The following is an 18725-nucleotide window of genomic DNA, read 5'->3' on the forward strand; positions in this document are numbered from 1 at the left end:
GATATTGGCAGTTGAACAATGTATTGGTTTTTCAAAATCTAAAAAGTGCTTGGTTCTGATGCCTATATATCGATAACCATATGGCTTAGAGTGCTGATATTCTGAGATTTAATGCTACGAAGCATTAGCTTTTAGTTAGTATGTTGATTTTTGATTTTCGGCAATCTGATTCCTCATGTTGTGATGGTGACAAAACCAGCAGCTGCAGTAGAGACCTGTGATGATTTGAACACCTTGTTCACCCCGGTAACCAACATGTCGCGGGTGGACTGCGGAGACCTCAGTATGCAAATATAGAAATTGCAGTCCATGAGCGAATGCCGGTGTACTCGTCTCCTACGTGAGTTACTGATAAATACCGTTTGGTTACGGTCGTGGCTTGTGATCGACCGCCTATGAAGTCGATGTGTTTTCAATGCCTTGTGCGTTGGCATAATTGTGAGCCTTCTCAATAGTCTCCGCTTGAAGTGTTGCTTAATTTCGGGCCGGGGAGTACGAACTTGCGAAAAAAGACTAATAGGAAATAAATTTTCTATTTTAAGTTTACTGTTTTATTGGTTTTAAATTCGTAAAATAATAGTATCAAACATGGATCTTATTCCATTCACCATGACTGTAATTCATGGGGAATAAAAAACAATGTAGATTATTTGATTAGAGCTGGTGCTAAACTTATCGCAATTCGCTAATTAAATCACTTATCAACAACATAACAATATCAGCTACCTACCTATATAACTCGCCTACCAAGACAAAGCAGGAGCAATTCATTCATGAGTCGCCAACAGCTGATAAGATCAAATACCAATCAACCCACGATGGATCTGTTACGGAGATTTCGAAGAGCAAAAAAGGCGATGGAGGACAAGCGTTTATTTTTTGATACAATGAAATAAATATCGGTTTATTAATATGTGTATGCTTTTTCGTTTCATGTGCGTACAAACAACTTCAGTTTCACATTCTTATTCATCATTAATAACAATTGAATACAGGTATAGAGATTCACATTTTCTTTTTCTCATGTTGTGATATACAGTATATAATATAAACCTATATTAAAATTTGTCAAGTAAGACTACGTTGTTCGTTCCGCCCATTAATATGTTTATAAAAACGCTTTGTTCCTTCATATGCGCAAGCCAAAACAATTGGTGTAAATATGATAAATAAACATGATTTTGTATGGAACCACCTACAACTTATCGAATTACACGAAATGAAGTAGTAGACTGATAATAGGGTGCAATGTTTGTGCAGTCGGGTGTCAATGTTTGCTGTTTTATTGCGTATGTTTGATCCTTTCGGTTGATTACACTGTTTGCTGTGTAGTTTATATGCAAGTCAGTCAATGGCGACGAAATCGATGAGTAATGAAACAATGGTATAATAGTTCGGTTCGTTTATTACTAAAATTAGCCTTCCGCATATCCATGTTGGCTTAGAGTTTTCCACGGTCAGAGCATTTTGGAAGAACATGCACATAAATACACTTATTTTTTGTTACAATTCAGCTTATTTACACTTAGATTTAGTGGTGATTTATTTATTTTTTTGGTAGCGAGAAAGGAAATGTTTCAATTAGGAAAATACTATCTACTCTTAGCGAAAAAGTGTTGTACAACTCGGATTACACGGGTGACGTTATATGGTGCTGAAACATAGTGCAGAACAAGTAGAAAATCGACTCAAGAAAAGACATGTTGGGTCGATATTAACAGCAGATCACGGATTTTTTTTTCATACCATAAGGATGACATTCACAGAAGCACAGAATGTTAAAAGAGGAGAAAGATAAGATAGAGTGGCTGTAGTAAAACGCTTCGTAATTTTTGGTAACATCGCGGTTGAACCGGAAAAAAACCGCGGTCGGAGTTGACAGTAAAACACATTTAGTATAGATTGATTTTTTTAGTTATCGTTTTGCGGCACATGTGACAAATCTTGAGCGTTTCTGCGCATTTCGAACAAGCTCCGTGTCCACACAGGAAGGCCACATTACGACGTCGTTCCATGCAGATGCTACAGCAATGTGTTTCTTCGATTTCCATTATCTTACTTTCGAGGTAGCGGAGTCGATCAGCGGATGGTTGGCGATTGTCTTTCGGATTGAACAACTGTTTTCCGTTGATAGTAACGCGTCGTTCTATGTACACACCACAGGACAAGCACTTTTTCATACGAATACCACATTCTTCGCAAGTAATTTGATGCTGACATGGGTCGAAGATAATTAACAGCATTAGTTCGTTGCAGACGATACATTCCTGAGGGAGGTTGGTGATTACCGGCGGACTTGTAGACAGAACTGCCACTGGGGAAGCAGTTGGATTCTTCTCGGAGTATTGTCGTCGGCTGATATGCTTGGAAGAACTACCACCGCCAGACTCGGGTGTGCCCGCCATGATAGGCGATAAGGCTCTATTTGGTGATTGGAAACGTGCTGGACTATCTAAAGGAGTAACACTGGGACCAGATGCTTCACTCGGGACTGATGGCTCATTGTTCATTCGTTTGGAGTCTTCCTCTTGTACCACGTTCGGATGATGACTTGGAATGGGCGGCGGAGTTACACCGGCAGCCTCTCGATTGTGCCCGCGATTTCTGCGGGCCGGAGTTGGCGGATTTGATTGCCCTAATCCACTGGTCCCAGGACTTGCAGCTCCTTCGTGTAGCACAATCGAATTGTTGCCTTCGCTTTCATCTAAATTATTAGCAGCCAGACTCATTGCCTCCAAGTTGGAATTCATCTGAATTATAGGAGGATCATCATCTTCCTCTCGAGAGTTGTTCAACGATCGATCGGTAGCAGGCGGACCTGCACTTGCAGCTTTCTCTCTAGCAATTCTAGCTCTCTCATATCCAATTATAATATCCTTTATTTGTTGACTAGGAATCCAATCTAACACTCTTGCGCCTTTATAATTTACTTCCAAGGGGCATCCTTCTTTCGCTAGAAAGCACAACAGTGCATACATCAAACGATTTTCACTAACAATCGGCGCCAAAGATTGATACATTTCGAAAATCATGGGAGAATCCGTTACCGTAACATCCTGCACAAGATTCGCCTTCTTAATGATACACAAATGCATTGCATTGTCACCATCTTCGTCTTTAGCAGCAATGTCACACTTTAATTCAACCAATTTTTCAATAGCAGCAGTATGACCTTGGGAAACAGCCAGCAAAAATGGCGTTTGTCTCCGGTTGTTTCTTATATTAATATCAGCTTGTCCCTCCTTTACCAAAACATCGACCACTTTCGAATGTCCATTCAGTGCTGCTAGATGCAAGGCTGAAAATCCGTCATCTTTTCGAACATTGACCAACTGCCGCGCTAGCCGAATGATATTACGCGCAGCGTGAACATTACCCTTCAGCGAAGCATGGTGCAGCGCATTGAATCCTCGTTTGTTTCTTATGGTCAAGTCCAAAGTGGAACATGCACACAATAGTTCCACGACCTCGGTGTTCTCTTTGCCTATCGCATCGTGCAATGCCGTATCACCGTAAGCATCCTGCACATTGACGTTCGCCTCAAACTCCAGTAAAACCTTGACACAGTGTGGAGGTTTCTTGTGGGCCGAAATGTGCAACGCTGAGCAGTGCGAAGCGTTCAGCACGTCGATGTTGGCATTGTGCTGCAACAGTATGCGCATAATGTCCGGCTGGTTTCCGAATGCCGCGTAGTGAAGCGTCGAGTCACCCTCCTTGTCCACGACGTTCACGTTGGCACCGAGTGCCAGCAGGTGCTTGACCAGATCGACATGGCCCTGGTGGGCCGCCACCTGGAGGCATGTTTTCCCCCCGCTGACGCAGTCCACTTCTTCCGGATTGGCACTGGAAAAAAGTACAAAAAAAATGCCGTTTAAATAAGATTTTAAAGAACAACATCGGAATAATTAAAATGATTGATAATAAGGTTGTCCAGGTATGGGAAAAATCGGGACTTCCACACAAGGCTGAATCACTTAAGGCTGAAAACTCATAAGGCTGAACACGGAAGGCGGAAAAAGTAAAAATCTTACATAAGGCTGAAATAACAAAAGACTGAAAGATTGTGAGAATATGGTTTCAATTGAAGAATTCACATTTGACATTAATAGGGGCACATACTCACTAAAATGAACTGAAAACTTCTTGCGATTCTTTGTCTTTCAATTTTTATATGGATTTCTCATTTTTCAGTTTGTACAGCACAAGAAATTTGGTGGTAACTTAGAAAGGAACAAGACTTTATTGTTCTTGGTTCTTGCATTTGGTTTTTGATTCTTGCCAAGATTACTGCCTTATTCGAGCGATTCATTTACTTTGTTTTCACTAGATGGACAATACGTGATAATAGAACGCATGATTATACGACGGGACAAAAGAAGAATAAAGATATGGAATGTTTAGCAGGAAAACTTGCCCATTGCACGTTTCCCCTTTTTAATAGGAAAATGATTCTTATTCTCTTGATCTCTTGTATGTTAATGTTATGAACAGTATTTTTCAGAAGAAATCACATTGTCGCGTTCTTTTAAAACGCTCATACAAACAGATATCTCTTCTATGTATGAAACTATGTCTATTGGTCAGGGTTTGCAGAAATCGCTCTCAATAGACAACGAACAATGATAGAAGAAAGGCTAAAACTGTTTGAAAGCATTACAAGCCATGGAAATAAGTTCATTAAACTTGTATACATAAAAGTTTGAAAAAAAAAAGAACCGGATAGGCACCGACAAGTGAGGATAAAACGCATCGCTCTCGCTGTTGGGGACCACACAGCTGTGTAAAACAAGTTGGGATGCATCATCAGAAACAGTGCACCCGCGTTTGGAGATTTTCAAAACAAATTTATCATAAGGATTAACACACGAATCACTTCTTTATCATGACAGCTTGCGAAAAAAGACTCTCACGGTGTGCTATATAACGTAAATGTATACAGAAATGATAAGTGAGAGATTTTTCCATTCCCTTTTCGATTCAATCTCTGCTATTGGTATATAATATTAATGCTGTCCAATGAGCATCTCGAAGTAGCTCGAAGTTGTTCCCATCCGCATCCCTCTCATGTCCATTTGTTGACAAAAAAAGCGAGCAGGACGGGAACAACGTCGAGCTGCTCATTGGACAGCACTATTATGAAACTACGGGCCATATATTTTATTTTATTTTATTACCAGACTAAGGCCGGAGTGGCGTGTGCTGCACATAAAAGTCTTCTCCATTCAGCTCGGTCCATGGCTGCACTTCGCCAACCACGCCGTCTGCGGAGGGTCCGCAAATCGTCATCCACCTGATCGATCCACCTTGCCCGCTGTGCACCTCGCCTTCTTGTTCCCGTCGGATCGTTGTCGAGAACCATTTTGACCGGCTTACTGTCCGACATTCTGGCTACGAGCCCGGCCCACCGCAGTCTTCCGGTTTTCGCGGTGTGAACGATGGATGGTTCTCCCAAAAGCTGATGCAACTCGTGGTTCATTCGCCTCCTCCACGTACCGTCCGCCATCTGCACCCCACCATAGATGGTACGCAACACTTTCCTTTCGAAAACTCCAAGTCCAAACTTGGTCCTCCACGAGCATCGTCCAGGTCTCGTGTCCGTTGAGAACTACCGGTCTAATAAGCGTTTTGTAGATAGTCAGTTTGGTACGGCGGCGAACTCTATTTGATCGGAGCGTCTTGCGGAGTCCAAAGTACGTACGATTTCCAGCCACTATACGTCTTCGAATTTCTCTGCTAGTATCGTTAGCGGCGGTCACCAGTGAGCCCAAGTACACAAATTCTTCTACCACCTCGATTTCATCAACAACGCTAGAAACTCATGGTGGGTGGCTTACATTGACCTCTCTTGAGCCTCTTCCTATCATGTACTTCGTCTTCGACGTGTTGATGACTAGTCCGATCCGTTAAGCTTCGCTTTTCAGTCTGATGTAGGCTTCCTCCATCCTCTCAAAGTTACGTGCCATGATATCAATGTCGTCGGCGAAACAATATAACTGGACGGACTTCGTGAAAATTGTACCACTCGTGTTGATCCCTGCTTTTCGTATTACCCCTTCCAAAGCGATGTTGAATAGCAGACACGAAAGACCATCACCTTGCCGTAACCCTCTGCGCGTTTCAAAGGGACTCGAGAATGCCCCTGAAACTCGAACTACGCACATCACTCGATCCATCATCGATCATTTGATCAACCGTGTCAGTTTATCCGGAAATCCGTGTTCGTGCATTAGCTGCCATAGCTGGTCCCGATCGATTGTATCATATGCGGCTTTGAAGTCGATAAATAGATGATGTGTGGGCACGTTGTATTCGCGGCATTTCTGCAATACCTGCCGTATGGCGAAAAGCTGGTCTGTGGTAGAGCGTTCACCCATAAATCCCGCCTGGTACTGCCCCTCGAACTCTCTTGCAATTGGTGTTAGTCGGCGGCATAAAATTTGGAAGAGTGCCTTGTAGGCGGCGTTCAGCAATGTGATTGCGCGGTAGTTGCTGCAATCCAGCTTATCGCCCTTTTTGTACATGGGACACACGACACCTTCCATCCACTCCTGCGGCAGAACCTTATCCTCCCAAACCTTGGTAATCACCCAGTGCAGCGCTCTAGTCAGTGCCTCACCACCGTGTTTAAACAGCTCTCCTGGTAGTTGGCCAGCTCCAGGAGCTTTGTTGTTTTCAGCCGGCCGATCTCCCCCTGGATTTCCTGGAGATTCGGAGCCGGAAGTCACATGTCTTGCGCGCGTGCTCCTAGGTTCATTACCATACCGCCACCGTTGTCTGCCATATCGCCATTCAGGTGCTCTTCGTAGTGCTGCCGCCACCTTTGGATCACCTGACGCTCGTTTGTTAGAAGGTCCCCGTTTATGTGCTTACACATATCGGGCTGTGGCACGTGGCTCTTACGTGAACGGTTCAACTTCTCATAGAACTTTCGTGCGTTATTAGCGCGGCACAGTTCCTCCGTCTTTGCTGCTCTTCCGTTGGGAGTGCCACTTCCAGCTGCTACGCGTAGTCTTGGGCTAGTCTACCGTCTTCTAGCCGCCCAATGTTTAGTCGCGGCGGACGACTCCGACGCGTGTTGTACACCGTCGAGAGTTTTGAGCGCAGACATACTGCAACGAGTAGTGGTCGGATTCAATATTCGCACTGCGGTAAGTGCGTACGTTCGTGAGGTCGGAGAAGAATTTACCGTCGATTAGAACGTGGTCGATTTGGTTTTCCGTTACTTGATTAGGTGATTTCCATGTGGCCTTGTGGGTATTCTTGCGGGGGAAGAAGGTGCTTCGGACTACCATTCCGCGAGAGGCTGCAAAGTTTATGCATCGTTGGCCGTTGTCGTTCGATACGGTATGCAGACTATCCGGTCCGATGACCGGTCTATACATTTCCTCTCTTCCTACCTGAGCGTTCATGTCACCGATGACGATTGTGACGTCCCGCGGTGGGCATCCATCGTATGTCTGTTCCAGCTGTGCATAGAACGTTTCTTTCTCGTCGTCGGGTCTCCCTTCGTGTGGGCAGTGCACGTTGATGATGCTATAGTTGAAGAAACGGCCTTTTATCCTCAGCTTGCACATCCTTGCGTTGATTGGCTGCCACCCAATCACGCGTTGGCGCATCTTTCCCAGCACTATGAAGCCGGTTCCCAGCTCGTTAGTGATGCCACAGCTTTGGTAGAAGGTAGCCGCTCGATGCCCGCTTTATATATGTTCTCTTTTTAGAGAATCTGGACGAGCAAATCTGCGTGAACGTATCAGGATTCTCAGTCGAATGGAAATTGTTGCGAGTAATTCGGCCAATTCAGCCTCTTTTGCCTTCTGCACGACAATATATCCTTCGAAAGAATGATTCACATCTTCCCTTTCGTTAAACCGAGCAAATGCATTAAGCGAAAGAAGAAATCATATCCTCTCTTGCCTTTTTCCGGACAAATGCATCCTTTGGGAGGAAAGATCGTATCTTACCAAAAAACCGAGAAACTGAAAGATAGAAGGAACTTCATCCTCTCTTAGCTTCTGTCCGGCAAATGCACCAAAATTGGTTCGTATACTTGCTTAATACCTCAAACCGAGAAAATGCCAGAGTTAAAAGAAGGAATTATATTCTCTCTTGCCTTCTTCCCGCCATATGCATCATTTGGAAAAAGGGCTAATATTTTCTTTCGCCTTAAAACTGAGCAAAGCCAAAACTGAAAGAACCTTGCCAAACGACATTACGTCAAGTGACCTTCATACCAAACGGGGTAATGCCATACGGCTTTATGCGAATGACCTACCACCGAATCATTGAGTCTAAATTGAATCAATCTTCTGAGTCCGATTCAGTGTTTGTTGCTCCACTCAATTCACATCGGTTCATCTCATCTCTCAATTTTTTTCGCACTATCTGTGGGGCAGGTATGAATCGATTGTTAATTCGATGTTGAGTTGAGTATTGCTGATGGGTTGGGATTTTAAATTGGTGTGGTTCGTGTGAGTGAATTTTTATAGCTGAGGCCCATAGCTGAGATTGTCTAAATAAAATGTTATTAGGATCTGAATGATGCCCGATACAGAAAAAGTTCTGATGTAGGGTGACGTGACAAGAGGTAATGTTAGGCCTGGATGTAGCGTTGGCTCATCACGCAAATTAATCAATATTTCAGCGATAATACGTCGATTTAAAGGGAGATATTTACCACTGCTTCTTTAAATAAAAGTGTATCAAACATATGTCAGCTTCATTACGCTAGATTCATACACTTCTTCAACCATTAAAAGCCATAAACTTGCGTGAAAAGTCACTTTGACTCAGTTTTTTAGCAGCCATGTTTCATTGACTTGAGCCCAATAAAAGAGTTTTCTGAATGGACATACCTGCTTTCGCACATCAGATGAATAGATAGCAACCACACTATACTGCCCCTATTCGCATAAGCGTCCCATGAGAGTTTTCTTCAACTTGAGAAATATGCCGTTGAATTTTACATGAATTTTACATTTTACAGTTTTACATGGAGAAATTCAAAAAATTCTAATAAATCGATAAAACCAGCAAAAATTTGGCATAGGGGTGATCGAGGCAATATGGGCCACCTAAGGAAATCGTTCCGAAAAGCGCTGAGAAGCTCAAAAAATCATCATTCAAATGTAGTTGACTTATATTAGGGAGTGTTACCTTTCATATTATGTCGATGAATGATGAAAATTGCGTTTGGAAATTTTTGGAATGCACTTTTGAAAATGTATTGATTTTGATGTGTGATTCCGACTATACGGGGCAATATGAGCCAGCATTTGGGGCAGTATGGGCCTCTCATCCAAAACTTTATTTTTTTGTTTTAAGGAAAAGTGTGGTAATACGGAAGAATGATAGAAGAATGATATTCCTACAACAGTTTAGAGTATTCCATACCAAATAAAATTATTAAACCGCACAACAGCGGACCGAACCGATTTGCCACTCTTCACCGTTTGAACAGTCACATTTCAATTGATCAATGGTCATTTTTTCTGTTCCGATCGCAGTAATGCGGTGTTGTCATTTTTCCGTCATGAATCTAACATAGAAAGATAATATTCTTGTATTTGGCAAATTAAATTTGAACTTGTTCGCATATTAAGGCCTGATATCTTGCTCTGTGCAGGTATGCCCAAATTGCCCCATAGAGACATGGTTTTGGAAAAAAAAGTTTTATGATAAATTCAGATTTGTATCAGTACAAACATATGTGCACAATATTCAATTATAATAGATCTTTTGATTGTTATATAAACTTCAAATCTTATAATAATTTTGCCTATGCAAAGAAAATTTACATTTTCAAGTGTATTTTCATGTTCGAATTAAATTTTAATGCGGTTTTTACGTTGAGACATATGTTGATCATTCTTTTAAAGATCATATAACTTTCACATGGTAAAACTTGTCAATAAGCTCAAAATGAGGGTAGCTCATATTGTCCCGTATGTTCATATTGCCACTACTGCCCCTAATATTCTTTATCGTTATACATAGCTATGAAACTATTAAATGGACCATAATTACATTGATGTTTTGTGCGAAAGTGTATCAAAATGTGGAATGTGACTGTTATGCGAATAAATAGCAAGATGGGACAACACAAGTGGGTTTTGATTTTCAAATATCTAGAACAAAGCCTATTATTTTATCAGTTTTTCTTAAATATGAGTTTATTTCTGAAAGAAAATCAAAATCGCCAAAAACCGACATGGGACTCTTATGCGAATCGTGGCAGTATATCAGCTATCATTTATATTTCACATTTTCGATTAGTATAGCGACACGATTAACCAAAACTTTTTGAAAAACAATACTGAGGACACCCGTAGCCAAATGGTGGCGTATGCGATTTCGATTTGCAGCACTATGTTAGTATAGGTAAAACTCTAATATCAAAACATTTCTTCCAATAACCCGTACTGGAGAAAATAACTGAGAGCTGCGGATAGAATATTCAATTGTTGAGAACCTTTGTAAAAGCAAATTACATAACGTAAACCATAACGTAATTACACAACGAAAAACCATTGATTTGAAAATAAATGACCTTGACACCCCACTCTAACACACACTTTCAGGAATCACCTCAATTCGTCAAGTTGCGTTAATGGGTATATAAAACTATGGGTATCCGAGCCTTTTATCAAAAGTTCGAGTTTAGAGTGGTCCTATAGCCTTTCCGTATAATTAATATGACGTAAACGAGGCAAAAAGGATAGAAAAGATCATCAGCGTTTTCATCGTTATCACTCACCTGAGATAATTTTGCACGAAATCCATATTGCCTTGGGCAGCCTCTCTAACAAGCCTGTCGGCAGCCGACGTTCCGGATAGTCCCGATAGGGGCGCTATATGGTGCTCGTTGGTGCGCTGATTGCTCAAATCCATCATACTGTTGGATCGTTCGGTTGCCGTCGCCTGCGATATCAACGAACGCTCCAATTTGACACACTTTGGATTCACCGTCCAGGCTAAATCATCATCCAACTGCTGCACCCTCAGATCACCATCCCCGTAGATTTTGATCACCTTTCCTGACTTCCCGAGCACGTTGTGCATCGTTTCCACCCATTCGCCGTGGCCTTTCTGCAGTTGCTGCATTTTGACCGCATCCGTGATGAACGTTACAATGTCTCCTACATTAAAACTATAGATCCTGATGAGGGCCGCCGGATGAAACGTCCACCGGTTGGCGCAACCCTCATACTGAACCCGAATATCACCCTTCTCCGTGATCCTATGTACAATGCCTATCTTCGACAGATACTCGGCCATCCGCGGATTCCAGCCTCCGTGGCCCTGCTGCAGTGCCATGAGTCTTTCTTCCGGGATGGCCACCTGGATCCGATCTCCGACATTGAAGTGCGAGCGAACAGGCGGCGAAACCGGTTGCTGCTCCTCCGGTTGCCCTGTAAATAAAAACGATATGAATTAATCAAATTACGGATGCAAATTAGTGTGAGGCTCGAATTTATTGTACGCTTTGTGTAGAAAAGAAATGTCTGTCTATTGCTAAAAGCACTGATACCTTAAGACAGTTAGATTTACATGATAAGTTATAATGAAAGCAGAAAAAGGAAGATACAAATTGCGAGATAAGCTACAAGATAGGTTTCTTTCGTTATGGAAACAAAATGAATGAGCTTGTTGATCTAGTGACTATAATAGCTAATCAATTCTGCGCGTCATCAATTATATAAACAATTCAAAATAGCTAACTCACCTAAAACCGGCATGTGATCTTTATAATAGTATCCTCCAACGGCTGGCTGCACGTAGCGCAGATCCACGTTTCCCTTGTGACCTAGCCGGTACACGTTCGTAGATCCGGACGCCCAAGTTACACTCGCTACGCTTCGACAAGATTCGTTATCCCAGCCACGAATTTCCATAACACGCCCGGTTTTGTTTGGACCGCCGTCTTGGTTATTCCATTCCCAGTCCGGCCCCCGGACGACGCGTGCTCCGACAAAAATTCCCTTCAGCTGTACCTTAAGTGCACCCTTGCGTGGCGGAACACGAACTCTGCAAACGATGCGATAGATGGAAAGAAACAAAGGTCATAAATTATTAATTCATCTCTACATTGTTTGGAATGTTTAATTGGATTGAATTGGATGGAGGTGCGATGATTGGAAAAGAGAAAATCCTTGCCCACACAATGAGATCCCTCACGTGGTGTTCAACACCTACCAGCAAACAGGCGCGAACCTTCGCTCAATTTACGGTGAAAATTGAAAGCAAATAGCTAACGTGCAGGTAACGAAGCGAGACGAAATCGGTAAACTGAACTTACCGCTAGATAAATGCGAATTGAACTGCAGTGAGTTAATAAAACACAGGACTGGCCGTCTGGCCCCGCTCAAATGCGAAATGGTTTGAGGGAAGCAGGCGAACTTTCTTCTTTCGCGATCAGCAAAAAGGCGGATGTTTATCACAGCGAAGGTATTCCATGTGATGGACATTCGCTGCCGCTGCGCGAGCTACAGTATGGCTGAAGGCAAAAGCAAGTTAAGCAAGTTTTTTGAATCATGGGTATCGGGGGAAATCCCGAGAACAATACGCGTTAGGCGCGAGCAAAGTACGTTTATTGCCAGGTATATTGGAATATGCGTTCTTTTAAAATTAATAATTCATGTGTCTTGAAAACATCAAGAATAGCGAATTTGGCTTATAGAAACAAAATCATACTTTACCTGCAATATTACGTATTTTGAGTTGTATGTGGTCGGTCAACAGATTCAACAGGATAATGATGCAATAACAATAATTAAGGGTATTTCCAAGAACATATTGGATTCTTCTTCTTCCAAGTAGCAAACTACTGTTCCTAACTCCATTGAAAAGGTATTACATGTATGGAATTGAGATTCGCTTTGTGCTGATTGAAATTGTACCGCATTGAGGGGTATACTACCGGTGGGCACATACTTGACCCATATTTGTTGGGTTCCTTATGCACATGTGACAATTATGCTACATTTAGCACATTAATTTACAAGAACTGTTGCTATCAGTAACACTAGTATGTACTATAATGAATACACTGGGGGACGCTTTTTATGCAATTTAGTTTCAGTTGATTATGAGCAAAGATTGAACTTATCATTTCTGCCGGTTTTATACTTTCGTATATGTTTCATTATTATTTAGTATTTAATCAATAAATCGTCGCGGAAGCTAAATTCCAAAACGTGTTATATTGTGCACTTCTAGCACTATGTTTCCTCTACAACTTTGTCTAACAGTACATTTTTCCAAGTCTAATATCTACACCGTGAAACGCTAGTATCGCACTAAATGATAACACTCATTATCATTAAGCGTCACTAGCGTTTCTCGCTGTAAATGTTGAACATTGAGCAATGTACGGGGCCCTCCTTAGCCTAGCGGTAAGAGACTTGGCTATAAAGCAAGACCATGCTAAAGGTGGCTGGGTTCGATTCCTGATGCCGGTCTAGGCAATTTTTGATTCGGGAATTGTCTCGACTTTCCTGGGCATAAAAGTATCATCGTGTTAGCCTCATGATATACATACGAATGCAAAAATGGTAACATGACATAAAAACTTCACGGTTAATAACTGTGGAAGAGCTGAATGAACACTAAGCAGCGAGGCGGCAATGTCCCATTGGGGGATGTAATGCCAATAAGGAGAAGAAGAAGCAATGTACTGTTAGACAAAATGACAGAGGAAACATATTGCCACCATACAACAAATTTCGGAACTCAGCCTCTGGAACGAGTTAGGCCGGAACAAATTTTATTATTTTTCATTTCCGCCCCCTCAAAATTTCGTGGTTAAATTTATTTAGGTATTTGAGAGGGATTACAAATTTTTATGGAAAAAATAATAAAGTTGCGGACTATCATAGAAATTTTTTAAAGAAAACTGAAGAGTTTTTCAATTTTATCAAATTAATCATTTATTTTTTGTATTTTTAAAAGATCAATGGGACAAAAAAAGAAATTAATATTTTTTCCGACCTTATTGGTCGATAATAAAATGATAAGATCAATTGCTGATTATGACCATCGAATCTCCAGTTGCCTTGCAAGCAGCGGCGCAGGATTGGCAAATCAGAAATGCCGAGTTCGATTATTGGTCCGGCATAGCACGCTTCCGAGTGTTAAAAATTATCGGTTCCCTTGGTACATCTATTGTACTTGCCACCCAAGATACATATTCATGCAATTGGCAAGCATAGAAGAGCTTTGAAAGTGGAATTGCTAATAGAAGACAAGGCTAAGTTCTAGTTGGAATGTAGAGCCATTGAAGAAGAAGAGAAAATTACTGGCATGTTTGATAAAACATTGAACTAGTCCAACGAAAAAAATCACAAACACCGTATAAAAACCAGGTGGATGTGGAAATTTATGTAGGCTGCGTGAAAAGCGAGCCCAGTGAACATGTAACTGAATCCGCGAAGAACTCGCGAATTAAAATCAAATTAAACTTAAAAGTAAAAGTTCGAAAATTATAAAACCATCTAGTCATAATAATGGCTGGTGCTACCCAGCAATACCCTTAAAACATCTATCAAAAATGATTCGATATGTGTCAAATTTTGCGAGCAGGTTTATTTGAAATGTATTGGACTGTCATTTTTAAGTTTAATTTGATTTTAAATCGCGAGTCGGACCACGCCAACCGATGCTGCCGATCTGCAAGACAAAGAGAACTTCTACAGTCAACTCAATGCCGTCGTAGATAGAATTCCGAAGGGTGATATCAAGATCTGTTTGGGCGCCTTCAATGCGAAGATCGGATCCGACAACTCGAACCATGAGCGCATTATGGGACGCCATGGTCTCGGAGAAATGAGCGAAAACGGAGAACTGTTCGCAGAATTTTGTGGTAATAACGACATGGTGATCGTGGGATCGCTCTTCCCTCATCGACCGGTTCACAAGGTCACGTGGGTCTCCCGTGACGGCTTTATAGAAACTCAAATTGACCACATCTGCATCAGCCGAAAATGGAAACGGAGCCTTCTTGATGTACGGAATAAACGTAGTGACGATATCGCGTCTGATCATCACCTCCTCATCGGCGAAATACGCCTGCGCATTGCGCGGATTCATCGGCAGGAGGAAAGAGTTGGACGACGATTAAACACACGCCGACTGGAAGATGCCACGGTGAAACGGTCCTTCGTTGAAGAACTGGAGACGCGTGCTTCAGATATTCCGGAAGGTGGCAGCGTGGAAGACCAATGGACCAATGGGCAAGGCCTTCATCGTTACCAGCGAGAACAATCTGGGCGAACTGCGCACCCAGAGAAAACAATGGATCACCGATGAGACCTGGGGGAAGATAGAGGAGCGAAAAGAAGCCAAAGCCGCGATAGAGCGATCAAAAACCAGAGGAGCCAAAGTCTTAGCCCGTCAACGATACTCGGCTCTTGAGAAGGAAGTAAAACGCTCATGTCGACGGGGCAAGCGAACGTGGGCAGACTCTCTGGCCGACGAAGGAAAGAGAGTCGTCGCAACCGGGGACATTCGCCTCCTCTACGATATCTCGCGACGCTTAAGCGGGTCATTGACTACGAAAAAGCTTTCGACCGTCTCAATCACGAGAATATGTGGGGCGCCCTGAGTTGTACTCCTCGCGCAACGGCGCTCAGATATGCAGGGTAAGCTCAACGACCTTGCCGAGCGCTCCTCCTCGGCAGGTTTAGTCATCAACGTCAACAAAACCAAATCGTTGGATGTAAACACGGTGACTCCTTCCAGTTTCACAGTAGCCGGACAACTTCCAATATCTTGGTAGCCAAATGGCGTCTGACGGCGGTACCAAGATCGACATAGGCGCACGGATAAAGAAAGCAAGGGCTGCCTTTGCGAGTTTAATATCTGGAAAAACAGGCAGATAAGTGAACGCACCAGAATACGAATTTTCAAATCTAACGTGAAATCTGTGCTAGCGAAACATGGTGTGTATCAGTGGAGAACACTCAACGGCTGCAGGTGTTCATCAACATATGCCTGCGATATATAATTCTGGCATGGTGGCCTCACAACTGGATCTCAAGCAACGAGCTTCATCGTCGTTGTCACCAGAGGCCGATAGCAGCAGAAATTCGGGATCGAAAGTGGGGCTGGGTTGGCCACACTCTACGTAGGGGCGGAAATCTGTAAACAAGCATTAGACTGGAACCCAATGGGACATCGCAGCAGAGGCAGACCCAGAGGCTATTGGCGGCAAAGCCTCAATAAAGAAATAAAAGAAGTCCACCGAAATCTAACCTGGCAACGGGTTAAAGCGATAGCTGGGCAACGCTCAGGATAGAGATCTTTCAAGTCGGCCCTTTGCGCCACCGGAGGTGTACAGGATTCATAAGGTAAGGTAAAATTGTCCACGCTAGGAGAGGGGGGTATCTAAATCTGATTAAAACCTGTCCACGTGGTAAATGAACTGCCCCTTATGCATTTGCTGCTATCAATTGAATGAACAGGGGCAAACCATTTGCGAACTCTGAATTCAATTGACCTTTCCCATCAAAAATTGTGTCTTGTTTTATTGCCGAAGAACCCATATTTTTTAAAGGCTCTAACTATTTTTAAAATCTAAAATAAAAAACGAAGAAGTGCTGCACGTATGAACTATAGACACTATAGGTTCCATAGACGAGCGCAGGAACGGTTGGGTAATTTCGATTAAGTGTGTTTTCCTCTTTTTCACAGTGTACCACGTGAATTTGACGTCACACGCTCCGTTGCTTGGATTGCAATTGTGACGTCATGCTCGTTTGGCTACACTAACTGACAGTTCGTTTGGCTACACTCGCCTTCGCCTCAGCTCGTCTATGGAACCTATAGTGTCTATAGTATGAACCGGTCTGAAAAATTCACCCGATGTTCATTCCAAGTCGGACAAATGTTAGGTCAATCTTGAAAAACAACACTTTTTCGATTTTTTTTATTTTGAGGATACTTAGAGGCGTCAAAAAATATGCGCTTTCTGTGAAAGTTGACCATAAATAAAATAAAGAATCGGATGAAGCGAATAAATTGAGAACTAAGTAGACTCAACAAGCACATTTGACATTGAGATTTCACGACACTGCAGTACAATGAACCGAATACATTGAAGTCGGTTTTTACCCGGGAGTTACGTATCGTGTAAATACCAAAATCCTCGTGAAAATAATCGCGTGAAAAGAGGCTAAACCCAATGCATATTCAAAACAATGCAAACAGTCAAGCCGAGTTCAACTGCCAGCGAACCCTTTTTTCTCGGACTCGGCGATCATATATTCCAAAAGGGTACTCTATCATCCGAGAAAAACGAGAATATTATTTGCTTCTTGAGGTCGTTTTTCTTTTTCGAAAGAATCGATTCAAATTAGAATTAATAAGCGGGCTTGGTAGTCATATGGCTACTGCTTCTGCCTCATACGCAGGAGGTCGTGGGTTCAATCCCAGGTCCGTTCCATTCTCCTACTTTGTATCTTTCTCTTTATTTCTCATGTTCTAGCAATCGCTAGAACTGGAAATGGTCTTCCATACCGTTTCCCCCATTACTATTCCTATACCTTCAACTTAAGTATTCTAACAGTAATCTGCTAGAATTGGAAATGAACTATGGAGCTCGTTTCCTACATCCAATTAGAAATTCCATCAGTTACCTTCTCCTATCTATCACATTGGCAGCTCGTTAACCAAGACGGACCTCTGCCTCTCCAACCTAACCCAGAAATTCCAACAAATTCCGCATGAACTCGTGGCAAGTGCAGAGGTATATTCGGCTTGCAGTGGGCGAGTGATTGCATCATCATTTCCTCCCCTTCCCTACAATTGACTTGCATTCTGACGTGGCAGGCGCCAGTATGACCTAACAAATGAGATCACCAGTACTTGTACATTGAAGATGTGTGCTAGTCCCAAGCAAACATCTGTTGGTTCCCTGTGCAAGAACAGCTGATCTGGTCATAATGGAGTAGCAACTACGAGCAGTCAATCAAGCTCAAGCTCAAGCTCAAGAATCGATTCAAATTAGAATTAAATTTAGTTCCAATTTAAAATCTGTATTATCTGGCCTTTCCAAAATATGAACTTTACCCCTGAATATTGAATAAAACATTTTTAAATAAAAAAATATGTTTCCTAAGGAAACATCGAAAAATCCCGGGATCCCAGGATTTCCCGGGATATACGAACAAGTTCATCCCGAAACCCGGGACAACGAAAATGGCGGGGAAATGGAAACTCTAATCCAAAACCACACTGACGTCATATACAGTAGAATACATACAGAAGGATCCTACTGTTGTTGATAATCATCTTAGTACGATATAATGTTTTACACTGGTTTCATACATAAAACACTCATTAAAAGGCGAACGCACTTCATGTCTACTTTATATCTTATTAACACAAACATCTAAAATCATAAATATCTAATTAGGAAATACACAAAAAAAATCGTAAAACAGTAATTTAAGACGATTAAAAAGCAAACAGGACCCTGGCTATCAACGCTATACTTTAAATCCTGGCCGACTTTAAACAGCAATCAACAATTTTTTATTCATATTTAAGTTTTGCTACAAAATATCACCATGTTGTGTTCAATAGCTGGCTGGATTCGCTAAAATGTACATAACATTAGGCACACAACATATCGCGCCAACCGCGCCATTCTTCATTGTAGTTTCCATTATTATTCAAATAAATTCTAACGAAATGTAGAATGATACACAGTTCAACACATCATTTGATCG

General features: G+C 42.1%; 1 protein-coding gene across 5 annotated transcripts in view; it reads right to left on the reverse strand.

Moving 5' to 3' along the window:
* Nucleotides 1-1387: 1387 nt before the first annotated feature.
* The window catches only part of LOC134212207 (E3 ubiquitin-protein ligase MIB2), a 121980-nt gene continuing 104642 nt past the window's right edge, over nucleotides 1388-18725 (reverse strand). For all 5 annotated transcript variants that reach the window (XM_062689859.1, XM_062689858.1, XM_062689857.1 and 2 more), the window contains exons 5-7: nucleotides 11723-12024; nucleotides 10754-11408; nucleotides 1388-3843 (exon numbers count right to left, since the gene is read on the reverse strand). In XM_062689859.1, the coding sequence (XP_062545843.1) occupies nucleotides 1893-3843; nucleotides 10754-11408; nucleotides 11723-12024 (2908 nt within the window). In that variant the 3' untranslated portion in view covers nucleotides 1388-1892. The remainder of the gene's footprint in view (nucleotides 3844-10753; nucleotides 11409-11722; nucleotides 12025-18725) is intronic.

This window comes from Armigeres subalbatus, chromosome 2 (assembly GCF_024139115.2).
Source record: "Armigeres subalbatus isolate Guangzhou_Male chromosome 2, GZ_Asu_2, whole genome shotgun sequence".
Classification (NCBI taxonomy): domain Eukaryota; kingdom Metazoa; phylum Arthropoda; class Insecta; order Diptera; family Culicidae; genus Armigeres; species Armigeres subalbatus.